At 34.6% G+C, this 14,647-nt stretch overlaps 1 protein-coding gene across 1 annotated transcript; it reads left to right on the top strand.

Annotated features, from left to right (window-relative positions):
- The first annotated feature begins 3,658 nt into the window (after positions 1–3,658).
- LOC126974108 (26S proteasome regulatory subunit 6B) lies at positions 3,659–13,165 on the top strand. Its single transcript, XM_050821526.1, has 10 exons — positions 3,659–3,824; positions 3,893–3,985; positions 4,064–4,235; positions 5,826–5,987; positions 7,201–7,404; positions 8,374–8,521; positions 8,608–8,704; positions 8,922–9,016; positions 11,089–11,247; positions 13,027–13,165. The coding sequence occupies exons 1-10, from the start codon at positions 3,792–3,794 to the stop codon at positions 13,109–13,111; spliced, it is 1,248 nt and encodes a 415-aa protein (XP_050677483.1). The 5' UTR covers positions 3,659–3,791; the 3' UTR covers positions 13,112–13,165.
- The last annotated feature ends 1,482 nt before the right edge of the window (positions 13,166–14,647 follow it).

Genomic DNA, 14,647 nt, shown 5'->3' with positions numbered 1-14,647 from the left:
ATTTATAATTTCTGCAGATAAAATTATCTATATTTACTACTATATAAATCTGTAAGCTCTGTTTGTGAAGCGATTTACGACTCACTAGCATTAATTCTATGATTTTTGCATTTTTATATTTATGTCTGTGTTTCGCATCTGTTTGGCTGTATGTCGATTTATAACTCAAGAACGGCTAAGACGATTTTGATAAAAAAACAGGTACCTATGTAGTAAGATCATGTACAGAACGGATATATGATGACAAACTTAAGCTTAAAAAAATCGTTCCCTAATAATATTGACTTAATTGCTATCGCCGAACAATATTCAAATAAATATAATATTGTATTGAATAGAGGAAAGCGAAAAGAGAAAAGAACTAAACACTACTCTGATCTGATTCACGACCATCCGAATAAAGCGAAATGTATATGGAATATAATTAATTCAGAACATGACCGAGGAGACCGTGAGAGAATCGATTATACCGACCTTATAGGGTACGCTGATGGATTTCCTTTTAACACTAAGCAGCAGTTGGGAGATGCGATGAATCTCGAGCAAAGAGCAAAATATTCGGTGAGAAAAAGTTGGTTTGGACCACAGGGTCCTGTCCTTCATAGGAGATCGCGACTTGATGGCTGACAGGCAATACGCGTATAGAGCTGGACGCGCCACTACGGACCTGGTGCGCGAGGTGGTATGTCGCGTGCTGGGCGCACGCGAGGCGGGCCAACACGTCGCTGTCTTGTGCTGCGACCTCTGGCTTGCGTTTGACACAGCTGATCACCATCTTATCGCTAGTAAACTTAACTTCTACCGGCACTGTCCTTGCTAACCTCATTCTTGTTCAAGATATCTCAGACTGTTGTAGGGCAAAACGGAAGTTTAAAGTCATCTGAGATTGTCACAACCCTCGGATTCCCGCAGGGTTCTTGTCTGTTCAGCTTTCTGCTAAATGACTTCCCCGACGCGGTCGGCGCCGCAGAGGTATTTATGTCCGCAGACGACGTCGCCGCCATTGTCACTGCACCGACAACATACGAGTTGCAGCAGAGGCTACACTCAATTGGTCAAAAACTTGAGCAGTGGTTCCGATCAAACAGTCTGGCTCTGAATAAAACTTGCTTTATGTCCTTCTACCTGAATGGTACACCACCGCCGCCTCTCACAGTCACGGCGCGGGCCGCGGACGTTGGGCGAGTCTTTGTCATGCAGAAACGAGTCGTCCGTGCCATTGTGGGCATCTCGGACGATGTCTCATGTAGAGAGCTGTTTAGGGAACTAAAAATCACATTTGATAAATTAACTCGCAAGGAAGAGGACCTTGCGAGCTGATTTATCAAATAGCTTTGTACACGTATAGTAATATAAACCTCTTCCGGCACCTTCTTCTTCAGTACCTGCCACATGTTCCGATACCATTTAATTACAATAATTATTCTTACCTGTCAATTCTAATGCATGTACTCAGAAGCTATCACTTAATGTATTTCATTAAGTAAGAATATATATATGTTTTACTTTATATACTTCATTTCCTAATAAACATAAATAAATATGTATTCATAAATAACATATAAATATAAAGCATTTTTTAATATGAATAAAAATAAGAATTTAGTACTTAAGGATTTGGGCCGGCATAGCTGTTACTAGTTATCGAATGAAACACGCATCTTCTCCACCAGAAAAATCGGTATTTTGGGGAGGAAACAGAACGGTGTGTTTCTGAGGGCAAAACATGCGACAAATTAAAGAGGGCAATTGCAACATTAGGGGGATCTACTCTAACTTCAACACCGTCAAACACCACTTTGGGACGGCGCAGCCAGCCTTGTTTTTCTTTACGGTTACGCAGATATCTCGACCGAGCGTATAAAATTGAGCATAATTTTTTTCCTCATGCTGGGGTATATTTTTGAACTGCATTAGGATATCTACCCGTGTCACGTCTACTACACGTCCCAGTCTAGTGGCTACACAGAACGGATCGTCTCATAGGCTGTGTTCAAACGGCTACGGGCTTGCACAGATCCGGGCAGTCATCCAACTCTAGTGCACCCAGTTGACATTACTTGTATTGAAGTTTCTCTAGTCCACGACTTAACTGAAAGATTACCTAATTATTATTTTATAATATTTTTTATTTTCTTATTTTTTTTATGATTTATCATTACACGACCCGTTTCTGCATTATAACTACGGGATCAGTCTGTGGACACGTGTAGCTGCAGACGTGGAATTGTACCCTCCGTAATGAACACATGAGGCATAATATTATGGTATTTATGACATGACATTCTTCTCCTGAAATTACCCAGTGATGCAATTCTTATTAACAATATTTTCAACAAAAACTATGAAATACAGCTAGAAGAAAATCCAAATGAGGGTCTTAATATTAGGGACCTAAGAATCGTCACTGATAGCTCTAAAACAAAATCGGCATTTTATCCGATGATCTAAACATGAGAATCTCATTACCTTCAGGTACCTATAATATGGTGTTTCAGACTGAATGTCTAGGAACCCTTGACGCAGTTCGAACAATCGCGACGTGGAATGTCAAAGACTTCCCCATCCGCATATTATCAGACAGTTTGTCCGTACTACAGGCATTGAATAGCAGTCCACCACTTCAGGTATGATCTAGGAATGTCATTACACCATAATTAATGTGTGCAACTGGACCGAAGTTACTCAATAATGTATTAAAGGTCACAGGAACACATGCGGATATGATATGGCAGATGAGTTAGCAATAAGAGGCTTAAATATCACTTCCATAGGGCAATAGCAATAGAAATCATATTAAACTTTAAATATTGCATAAATATAACGGGTGGACGGTTGGCTCAGTTGGTTAGAGCGCTCTGACGGAACCCGAGAGGCGCGGGTTTGAGTCCCGAATCCTCCAAATTAAATAATATTAAATGGTACAAATTAAATTTGTATTGATATTTAAATCCCAGAAGTGAGGCATATGACCTAAAAATAAAAATCTATTTAATATACGTATAAATGATAGCCCCTAACATCTTGTCACTCCAAATACACTCCCGGAAGCCTTTTAAAAGAAGAGGGGGTTGCTAAGGTTTCTAGAGGAGTGTCATATGTTGGAGGATAGGTATATATAGATAGTCTGTGGTCTGTGAATATTCTAAGTGTAGATCTTATATTATTAATATAGTGTCATTATTCTAAGGTGTAGACTGTATATAATTGACGTCTCCAAACAATGACATTTCTCCAAACCACAGGTTACTATAATATTTTTATCATATGAAAATTAGGGACGAGACGAGCAGGACGTTCAGCCTGATGGTAATTGATACGCCCTCAGCTTATATATTATTAAAATGTAGTTCCGCTCAGGATTCTTGAAAGACCCAAAAATTCTGAGTGGCACTACAACTACACTCGTCACCTTGATACAAAACTTAACATTTTAAGTCTTATTTGCCCAATAATTTCACTAGCTACGGCGCCTTTCAGAGCGAAACACAGTATGCTTATATATTACTGCTTCATGGCAGAAATATGTAGCTAAACTTTCCAAAGTCAAACTCAGTCTACCTACACGTTTTTAGGTATATCAGATTCATTACTTTAACGTATCAAAGATTTATTATTTTCCATTTTCAGTTTTGACATTGTCAAATCGGTGTGTAGGTACCTAAAAAAGCAAACTGTCAAAGTTAAGGAATTAGGAAAGTCATCGCCTGTTATTTGGAAACTTGGGAACTAGAAGTTGTTAACTTGTAAATCTATATAACAAACAGAAATAAAATTTGTTATTTGTAAAAATGGAAGAAATTGGAATCATTCTCCCCGAAAAGGTATAATTTCATCTTTTGTGATGTAAATGATATTGTTAACAGTTATTAAATTTCATAAATTCCTTTAGGACGATCAAGTCACCGACACAAAAGGTCTCCCATTTGCTGGTCCACAATCATTTGAAGAGCTAGAATCTGAGGATCTGTACACTAAGTATAAGGTTGGTATAGTTTCAGACCGCGTCTTTGTGCAAAGCGCTCATTGTCAATAAACTGGATAAATGACTTAAAATTTACAGAAATTGCAACGCATGTTAGAATTTCTTGAGGTACAAGAAGAGTACATAAAGGATGAGCAACGCAATCTTAAAAAAGAATATCTGCATGCTCAGGAGGAAGTGAAGAGAATACAGTCAGTGCCTCTTGTTATTGGGCAATTTTTGGAGGCTGTGGATCAAAATACAGGAATTGGTAATATTATTTTTCAACAATTTAAAGATAAAAATATCAGAAATTAATCTCAAAGTGAAACATTGCAAAGGTTGGTTCACCCACAATAATATTAGCATCTTGAGGGTTATGTTAAATCTGTATGGTTTAATCCTTATCTGAAATGAAGTCCCGTCTGAAAAACAATGAATCTTTCTGAATAATAAAACAATAAAGCCTTGTTCAGTTTTGATAATTTATATAATTATGAAAATAATAATAAATATATTATCCTAAACAATTTTTTTAGCATTAAATGTACATAGATATGATATCTTTATTTTAATAGTTCCATACCTGAGTGATTGCAGTATTGTTATGGCTCAGTAGTGTTTGACAATATTTAGACCACTGAAATTTTGACATACTGTTGCTGGTATAACAAGATATAGAAACAATGATGTCTAGAAAGGCAGTAGTGCAGTTGTATTTTACTATTTTAGACGTCTAACTTTTATTTTATAAATATGTTAGTAGGCATATATACTATGTATACAGTGTATATTTTCTGTTAAGAACACAAAGTGAAGATTTTTCGCCTCTACACCAGGCATCATCATGAGATGTTGACGCGCCAAACTTTGGCACAATACTCAATAAATAGAATTTAATTGTAAAAATGTCCAAGAAGTAGTAATCTATATTTTTTTACATACTATATTTTATATATAAAACCCTAGGCACAAAAGAGAGTATACTGCTTTAATCCAAAATCATGGCATGGCTTTTGGAAAGTAACTCAATAATAAACTTTTGCCCTGTGCTTCCCCAAGGCATAAAAAGAATAGAGAAGTCCTCAACCCAAGGGTAAGATAATAAGATGTGTCTAAGGGCATTTACCAGTGGGAGGCTTCTTTGCACAGGATTCCAGCTAGATTATGGGTACCACAATGGGCAGGTTTTTCTGACGTGAAAAAGTAATGTGTAGGCATTATTGTGTTTCAGTCTGATTTCTAGGCAAATGAGACTCAACATCTTGTGTCTCAGGGTTACTACACTTGTGCTCATCACAAGTGTAGTGCCACTCAGAATTTTTGGATTTTTCAAGAATTCTGAGCAGCACTGCATTGTGATGGGTAGGGCATCAGTTGCCATCGCCTGGGTGTCATATTTTTCTCTTTCCTTGTTATGATAAAAGTACTACTCTAATAATACAGAAACTCTCAAATATCTGAACATATGATATACAACTGTGGGAAACAGCCAGATGGACCAATATTATCTATCTGCACTAACTAATGAACGCTAAAAATACAAACTATTGCTGACAAAATAATATCAACAAAAGACAAACATGCTGACCTCTTTCCTCAACAATCAAATGCCATTGTTACACTACTCACAATGTATCAGAAATCATAAAAAGGTTCTCGAAAGAATAAGACGAAATGATGTTGACCCATTCTTTCGAAATTATGTTACCCTTTGTCCATATCACACACAGCAAGTTTACACAGCAGTTAATATTAAGAATAGGAAAAAATTGTATTGTTAAAAATATGACTTAAGAGTCATATTTACTAGACTACCTAATTTGGGCAAATTTTTAATAGATTATAATCTGTATTTCAGTTGGCAGCACTACGGGTTCAAATTACTATGTGCGGATTTTGTCTACAATTGATAGAGAATTGTTGAAACCATCAGCATCAGTGGCCCTTCATAAACATTCTAATGCACTTGTTGATGTTCTGCCTCCGGAAGCTGATAGTTCCATTTCCATGTTACAAGCAGGTATTTAAACTGATTGATGTCATGATTCATTTGTTTTCAATTCTAAAATAAATATGTGCACATAAAGCACTTAATATGATATTCACACGATACTTGTCAGAAGGCCACATGATTGGATATTAAAGATTAAATAGAAGTGACAACTTATTTATGCACTTTTTGGTAGGGGGAAATCCTATGGATTTGAACCAACATGCTCATGACGAAGGCACATGATAATAAATAATTAAAAAAATCTATATAGTGAGATACTTTGGATAGCTACAGATATATGACAGACAACAGTATATCTGTAGCTATTATAGCTGACATAATGTGCAATGTTGGTGCTGTATATATACTTAAAAGTGGAACTGAAAGTTCTATGTGTATAGTATATACAGTGCATTGTTGAAATAGTGTTTTAGTTTGATTAATATTGATATTTAAAAAAATAATAATAATTTAATTTATTGTTTTTAAACATTTTTGAAATTTCAAATTTTAATACTAAAACTTCTAATTTTCTATTGGCAATCTCTACAACTACTATTTTTTTACAGTAGACCCTTTAATGCAAACACAGTTGGTTTAACACACACACACACACACATACTCACGCCTTGTTCCCGTCGGGGTAGGCAGAGACAATAGAATGCCATTTGCTTCTATCCTTACAAACCTCACGCGCTTCCTCTACATTCATTACTCTTTTCATACATGCTCGCCGGTTGCGGGTGCTTCGGACCTCTCCTTTTCTCAAAACGTTGGTTTAACAATTACTTAATATTCCATATTCCACCCATATTCTAATCAGTTTCTTTGAACCCCCTTCTAGTCCACACAATTGACAAAATATCCTACAATTTTAATATATAAGTCTTGTCTATAAACTATTGTACTAAAGAGACTAAAGCTGCATTTTTGTTCACATGAACAGATAGAAAAATAAAATATATTTAAGTATGATTTCTTTCAAATATGAATAATTATTTAGTAATAAATAATAACGCCATATGATAAATAAATCCTTAAATAATGTAATCATAAATTTAAAAAAAACCTTAAACAAATTATTTGCACACCTAAAATTCTACTTTATATCAACATAGAAGATTATACTTTACTTTATCTTTGTGTAAATAGAGAGTTCTAGGTTTTTGAAAATTAAAAAAATACGAAGAGGTTTTTTTCGTTGTTGAACAATTTCAATAATAAAATTTATCAATTACAGATGAGAAACCCGATGTTCAGTATTCAGATATTGGTGGTATGGACACACAGAAGCAGGAGATACGTGAAGCTGTTGAACTTCCCCTAACTCATGTAGAGTTGTACCGACAGATTGGTATTGAACCCCCAAGAGGTGTTCTTATGTATGGACCACCGGGCTGCGGCAAGACTATGTTGGCCAAAGCTGTTGCGCATCATACTACAGGTCTATTTTCATATTGTATTCATTTCATACTTTAGTTTGCATAACAATTTGTTATTTTTAATGTGATATCCTCAATTCTAGGATTAGTTAAATTAAATTTGTAACCAAAAATTATTAACTAAGCAGGACTCTGTTTGGACTTTGGTTACAAATTTAATTCTTACATAACTTGAGTCCAAATCACAATGGAGTCCCCATTGAAAGATTGGCTTATTAATAGACTCAATTCTATCTAATACACTGTTAAAATTGAAGTTAATTTATTAGTATTTTGTGATATCGTATATTATTATAGATCATCAAAGAAGCCAATATTAGTATGATCTTTTTGCTACAGAAAAGGGCTATTTGAGCAATTTATAGCTTAACATAGTGATAGAAAAGGTTTCTGATAAAAATATTTAATTAATTCCAACAGTGCAAACTCCACTGTTGATTTTGTTTTGATTCATTCAATTCAGATTTCATTAATATTTTACCATGTCTAACATATGGCTGCCAAAACTGGTCTCTGACTAAAAACATTATTTAAAACTAAGAACATGGGTAGTGGAAAGAGACATGATAGGAGTCACACTGAAATACAGGAATAGAGTAGGGGTAATAAGGCTTACAGCGAAAGTGGAAGACATTAACCAAAAATTTAGTTAGCTCAAATGGCAATGGACAGAACATATGACCAGAGGCAGCAGAAAAAATGCACAAAAATTGTAATAGAATGGTACCCACTAGATGGAAAAAGGAAACAGGTCAGATTTCAGAAGGCATGAGATAGGAAGATGATATAAATAACATTAGTGGTAATTGGACAAGAACAGCAAACGACAGGAAAACATGGAAGAAAATGGGAGGCCTATGTGTCATGTCCTATGTTAAATTTAAACTTTAACACTGTTAAATTAAAATTAATAAAGGTTTATTAACATAAATTAAATAGATGATAATCAAAATATTTTTATTACATTTTAGCTGCATTTATCCGTGTAGTTGGCTCAGAATTTGTGCAGAAGTACTTGGGTGAAGGACCTCGAATGGTCAGAGATGTGTTCCGTCTTGCTAAGGAGAACAGCCCAGCTATTATATTTATTGACGAAATTGATGCCATTGCTACAAAGCGGTACGGTTAATTTGAATTAAACCCTATGTGAGTATTCATAACTTTCAAATAAATATCTTTTAACAGGAAATTTTATTATTTAACAGATTTGATGCACAAACCGGAGCTGATCGTGAAGTCCAAAGAATATTACTTGAGTTGCTTAACCAGATGGATGGTTTTGATCAAACCACAAATGTCAAAGTATGTATCAGATATTATATGATATATTGTACGCCTTACACTCGCGATTTGTATGTAACTTTGTGTAAGTGTGCGGGCATTGCTCAAAATAGAGGTGAACTGTTCGCCTCTGTTTTTTTGACGATTTCACACCTGTCACAGTCTATCAAGACGTATAAAAGATCTAAGTATGTAACAATATATATTATACTTCAATTATTATAATGAAACATTTTAGGTGATTATGGCCACAAACCGTGCTGACACTTTGGATCCAGCCCTGTTGAGACCTGGTCGTCTTGACAGAAAAATTGAGTTTCCACTCCCAGACAGGTAATATTTTGATTTCTTTTTTGTTTCACATAAGCATCTGTTTGTCTATTATATGACTGGATTTGAATATGTGCCCTCATGTTTATGAATAAACATAAAAAAGTGTGTGTACTGTTACTGTGATAAAGTATACCTATGTTTTGTTTTTATTGAATGTTTATAAATTTCATATGAAATTAATAAGGTCTTTATCTTAGTATGATAAAAAATATAAATCAGTTTAAGGGTAAAATATATAAAATGGCATTGTTAAAAAAACAACAGGAAGCTGAAAATTTCAATTATTGTGTATGGAAAGAACTTCCCTTAAATAAATATTTTTCATTATTTAACCATAACATTTGCAACTTGTTTCATATTACATTTAAACTGACACATTGACACACACTCATATATTTATACAACACACACACTCACACTCACAAATACAGTCATAATTTATACAGAGGTTGATACATTTAGAAAAAGTTTAGATCTGCATTTTAATGGTTATAATTAGTTTGCCCTCTTTACTATGTATCCCACCTTACACCTTAGGGAGATGGGAATGGCTGAAAACCAGCGCTGCATGAAAATATTATTTCAAGCAGCATAAGCTGAGCCTACTCCCTTTTGTCTTAATGTATGTTTGTAATAAGCTGATATTGTATACTTAAATTAAGTTCAAGGCAATAAATTTTATTATTATTATTATCTATTTGTGCTAAATAATACTTCGCTTGGATAATATAATTTTTCTTCATCATGTAGGTGTTTATTTCAAGTATATTACGGGTGGTCAAAATGTATTTGAAATAAATTGTTTGCCATATACCATATGTAATGTAAATTTATTCTAATAAATTTATCAAATAAAATCAAATTGAATTTTGCTGTAATATTGAAGTTACATAAAATTTTGTTGAGATATTACATAATATGACTTTACGAAATTACCTAACAATTATTTTATTTCACCTGAGTAAAGCCGATTTAAATAAATAAAGTTAATGTCTCATGAAAGTTTTTATAATTTAATATATTTAACCTAATAATATTTTATCAAAAATAAATTATCATAATATTTATATATAAATATTTCATATTATATTAATAACTAGCTGACCCGGCAAACGTTGTTTTGCCATATAAAGTATAATTCACGCGATAGTTTTATAAGTAATAAAATATTGCCTATATTATAGCCTGTACATCATTTTGTTCTATTGTCAATAGTTTTTGCAGCGCACGCAAAAATAGGTTTTCGATTTAACACCTTGTGTTACAAAATAGCAATTTTATTACGGATCCCTAATTTTGAAAAAAAAAAACATAGCCTATAGCCTTCCTCGATAAATGGACTACCCAACACTAAAAGAATCATTCAAATCGGACCAGTAGTACCAGAGATTAGCGCGTTCAAACAAACAAACACTGCAGCTTTATATATTAGTATAGATTTAACCATGACATCAATATAACTAGAACTTTTTATATAAAAATCTTTTGTTCTAACTGTTTAGATCTATCCTTTCGATTCTATTGTGTTCTCTATATTGTGTACTCTGTGGAAGGTATACCACAAGTTAGCTAATGTCATGTTTAAGTAACCATAGCTTAGAGTATATGTTGTTTTTAATGTTAATTTTAAATAATAGTGATTGGTGCTAAAGACTGAAAATTTATTTTCTTATATTATACCTGAAGCAAATAAACATAGACTAGATATAAAGGACATACATAAATATAATTACATAAAATATTAACTATAAGTAGTTAGTGATATTTACAACTATATTATTCTTTTAAATATTTTTATTTACACAAAATACTTACAAAAGAAGTGAAAACTAGAGGGAGGAGACATTTAAAGGAAGTTGGTTGGGGAACTTCAGCAGGTATAAAATTGTATAAAGAAGGTTGAATTAAAGGACAATTGAAAAACAAATGATTCACATATCCTTCATCTAGGCCACAATCACAAAGGGAATTGTCTTTAATCCTAATTTTAGCTAAAAATACTGGAGTAAAAGCGTGTTGACATAATACTTTATTTTCATATGATATTCTAACGTTATTGTTTGTTGTCGTAGGCGTCAAAAACGTCTTATCTTCTCGACGATCACAGGCAAGATGAATTTGTCAGAGGAAGTGGACCTCGAGGAGTTCGTAGCAAGACCTGACAGAGTGTCTGGTGCTGACATTAATGCCATCTGTCAAGAGGCCGGCATGCACGCTGTGAGGGAAAACAGGTATTTTTTTTCTTTCGATATATATTCGATATATAGGTATTTGATATCCCTCACTTGTGGGATTAATTTGAAAGAGCGACATCTCAAGGTTATTTCCTAATATACAATTATTGAGGTTGCAATTATGAAGCCACAACCTGAGAGTTGAATAAGATATACCAAGATTTACAAACCATATGTCACTAGCGGTTGGCTCAGTGGAAGAGAGAGAGATCGCGGGTTCGTGTCCCGCATCGTTCATAAATTTTTATTACAAATTTAATTTGTATTATAATTTCAGTATGAGTGGGGTTTTAGGGTAATACTCAGGAAATACCGACTGCCTTTAAGTTAATGTTCTTGGGTTTTTTGTTCTTGATTCCTGTTTAAAGCATTTCATATAGCTACGGCCCATATTCCAGAAAGTGTCTCAGATCAAAAATCTCTAGAACATCGAGTTTAGTCATTTCAAAAATCACCAATCGAATGTACGACAACCTAAATTATATGAGAGTTCTGTCCGTCTATGTTTCAGGGAGCGAGAGTTATGTACATACGCTAAAAACTGCAAATTTCATGTTTGAAGTCTATTGATTTGATAGGAGTATGTTAAATTAAAATATTTTATATTCAAAATAGGATTTAAAACTACTACCAACCATTCGAAAATGTATGCCGCAGATATGAGAAGAAGAGCGCAAAAAGCTCAGCAGGCCTCTTCTTTTTTATTATAAAATTTCGCCACAATAATGTAATTTCGATACAATAAAATGATTAACTTTACTAAGGACGGTTGCTCCATTCCCACTCTGTGGCATGATCTCTCCCTGTACTCAGACATCATATTTTCATAGAAAGGAAGTTTTTTGAAGTGATACTTCTTATGGGAGGGTAAACCGCTTTGTATCGTAACGCGTAACAACGCCAGTCTGTCTGGCTTCCCTTTCTCTCACGCACGGCAGGCTCCTCCTCCATCACTCCATCACTCTAACCAATTATTACTTGGATAGGATTAATTATAGTACATTTTTTGTTATGGAATAGGAGGACAAACGAGCGTACCTGGTGTTAAGTGATCACCGCCGCCCACACTCTCTTGCAACACCAGAGGAATCACAAGAGCGTTGCCGGCCTTTAAGGAAGGTGTACGCGCTTTTCTTGAAGGTACCCATGTTGTATCTTCTCGGAAACATCGCACAAGGAAGCTCATTCCACAGCTTCGTAGTACGAGGAAGAAAGCTCCTTGAAAACCGCACTGTGGAGGTCCGCCACACATCCAGATAGTGGGGATGATATCGTAACTTTTGGCGTGTCGTGCGAAGGTGAAATTCGGCGGCAGGAATCAGGTTGAACAGCTCTTCGGAACACTCCCCGTGATAAATGCGGTAGAAGACAAACAGTGAAGCGACGTCTCTAAGCAACGCCAAGTGATCCAGCCGTTCACAGACCGCTAGGTCCCCGACAATTCGAGCTGCTCTGCGTTGCAAACATTACATTATCACCTACATACACCAAATTCTAATGAACATATTCAAGAATTGTAACTAAGAATAAAATGTAATAATAATCAATAAAAGATTTTATAATATATAATCTTTCCTTACATTATCGTATTAATATACGTAAAATTTAAGTAATAACCCAAGCTTTTCTCAAGTTAAACAATTTCCATAATAAAATAGTTGAACTTAGATTAGTTTAAGTTATCACTTCTGTCGGGCGTCCTGAGACACACGGTTTTTTCTTCATAAATATGACGTTGCGCGATGACTTACTGTAATTTTTATTTACTTATTTCAGATACATCGTCTTACCCAAGGACTTTGAAAAGGGCTACAAAAACAACATCAAGAAAGATGAAAGTGAATACGAATTTTACAAATAAGTTTTATATTATTCTCAGTCTGTATAATCTTAATAAAATAATGTCATTACATTAGCATGTTTACTTTTATTTATTATCAAGAACTGTTGTTGTAACACTTAACTATAAATGATGATGGTCTATCTATGTTAAGGAATGTCACACTTATATAAATATAATATTCTAAAATTATTTTGGAATACACTAATCTAGCTTATATTCATAGTATAAAAATACAATATTTTTACTATGACTAGTCCTCATAACTACCTAACGCCTATTATATCGTCCTTTTTTTCTTCAAATTTCTAATCAGAAACATCTCAAACATACTTACGAGGGCGGCACTGAAAATCAGGAATCAAGGAAGTAACACAACATTACTATTTAAAAATGTATTTATTGCTTTTCGAAGTATTCTCCGCGAAATTTGACACATTTTTCCATACGATGGAACCAATCTTTGAAGCAACCATTCCATTCGGAAGTTGGGGTTTCCAAAATGGCCGATTTGTAGGCGTCCACAGCTTCTTCAGGTGATGAAAATCTCTGAGCACGCAATTTATTCTTTATTTTAGGGAAAGTATAGAAATCATTAGGGCTTAGGTCGGGGCTGTACTGCGGATGGTCTAATAATTCTATGTTTTCTTGCTCTAAAAACTCTTTTGTTCTGTGCGCGGTGTGAGAACTCGCATTTTCGTGATGGAGGATGATGCGGCGGTTGCAGTTCTCTTTACGGAGTTCAGAAACGACCTGTGGCAAACAAATGCTAGCATACCATTCTACATTAACCGTTCTTTGTCCCTCAAAAGGAATAGTCGCAACATGGCCGGTTTTGGAGACAAACGTGGCCACCATTTTTTTTGCAACACTCCTTGAACGAACAATTTTTGTTGGCTTTAACTCATTTTCCCAAACTCGTGACTGGTTTTTTGTTTCGGGTTCGTACGCGTATATCCAGGATTCGTCACCCGATACGATGTTGTATACAGAATTTGAGGATCCTGCGTGGAATCTTTTGAGAGTTCTGACGCACCAAGTAACGCGTAAGTAAGTAATTGTTCATGTAAGATTATTTGTATTTGACTCATGCCAATGCCTATTTTGTGTGTCTATTTTTTCAATTTCGCGGTATTATGTCACATGTCGATCTTCCTCAATCAGCTTACGCACAGCATCAACGTTTTCTTTGGTGACTGCAGTTTTTGGACGACCTTGACGGGGATCATCACTGAGCTTGACACGTCCACGTTGAAATTCAGCAAACCAGCGATAAATTGTGGTTTTGGATGGGGCTTCATCACCAAATGCAGAAATCATCCGATGTTAAACCACTTCGAAAGTCGTAATAAATCATCGCTCTAGAATTTTCTCGAGTCAATTTCATTTTCTCAACGACTAAACAAGTTTGAAAAGACCTTGTGACAAGACCGAGAATCTTTTTTTAAATAAATAAATGGTATTCGATTTTAAAACCAAGGAGTTTTCAATTAAAAACATTTTAATATGACAGGAACAGTGGAAATACTTTTAGTGCAGCCCTCGTATATAAACATT

This window comes from Leptidea sinapis, chromosome 31, assembly GCF_905404315.1.
Source record: "Leptidea sinapis chromosome 31, ilLepSina1.1, whole genome shotgun sequence".
In the NCBI taxonomy this organism is placed as follows: Eukaryota; Metazoa; Arthropoda; class Insecta; order Lepidoptera; family Pieridae; genus Leptidea; species Leptidea sinapis.
Note: the sequence above shows the minus strand (reverse complement) of the source record. Positions and strands in the feature narration are given on the sequence as shown.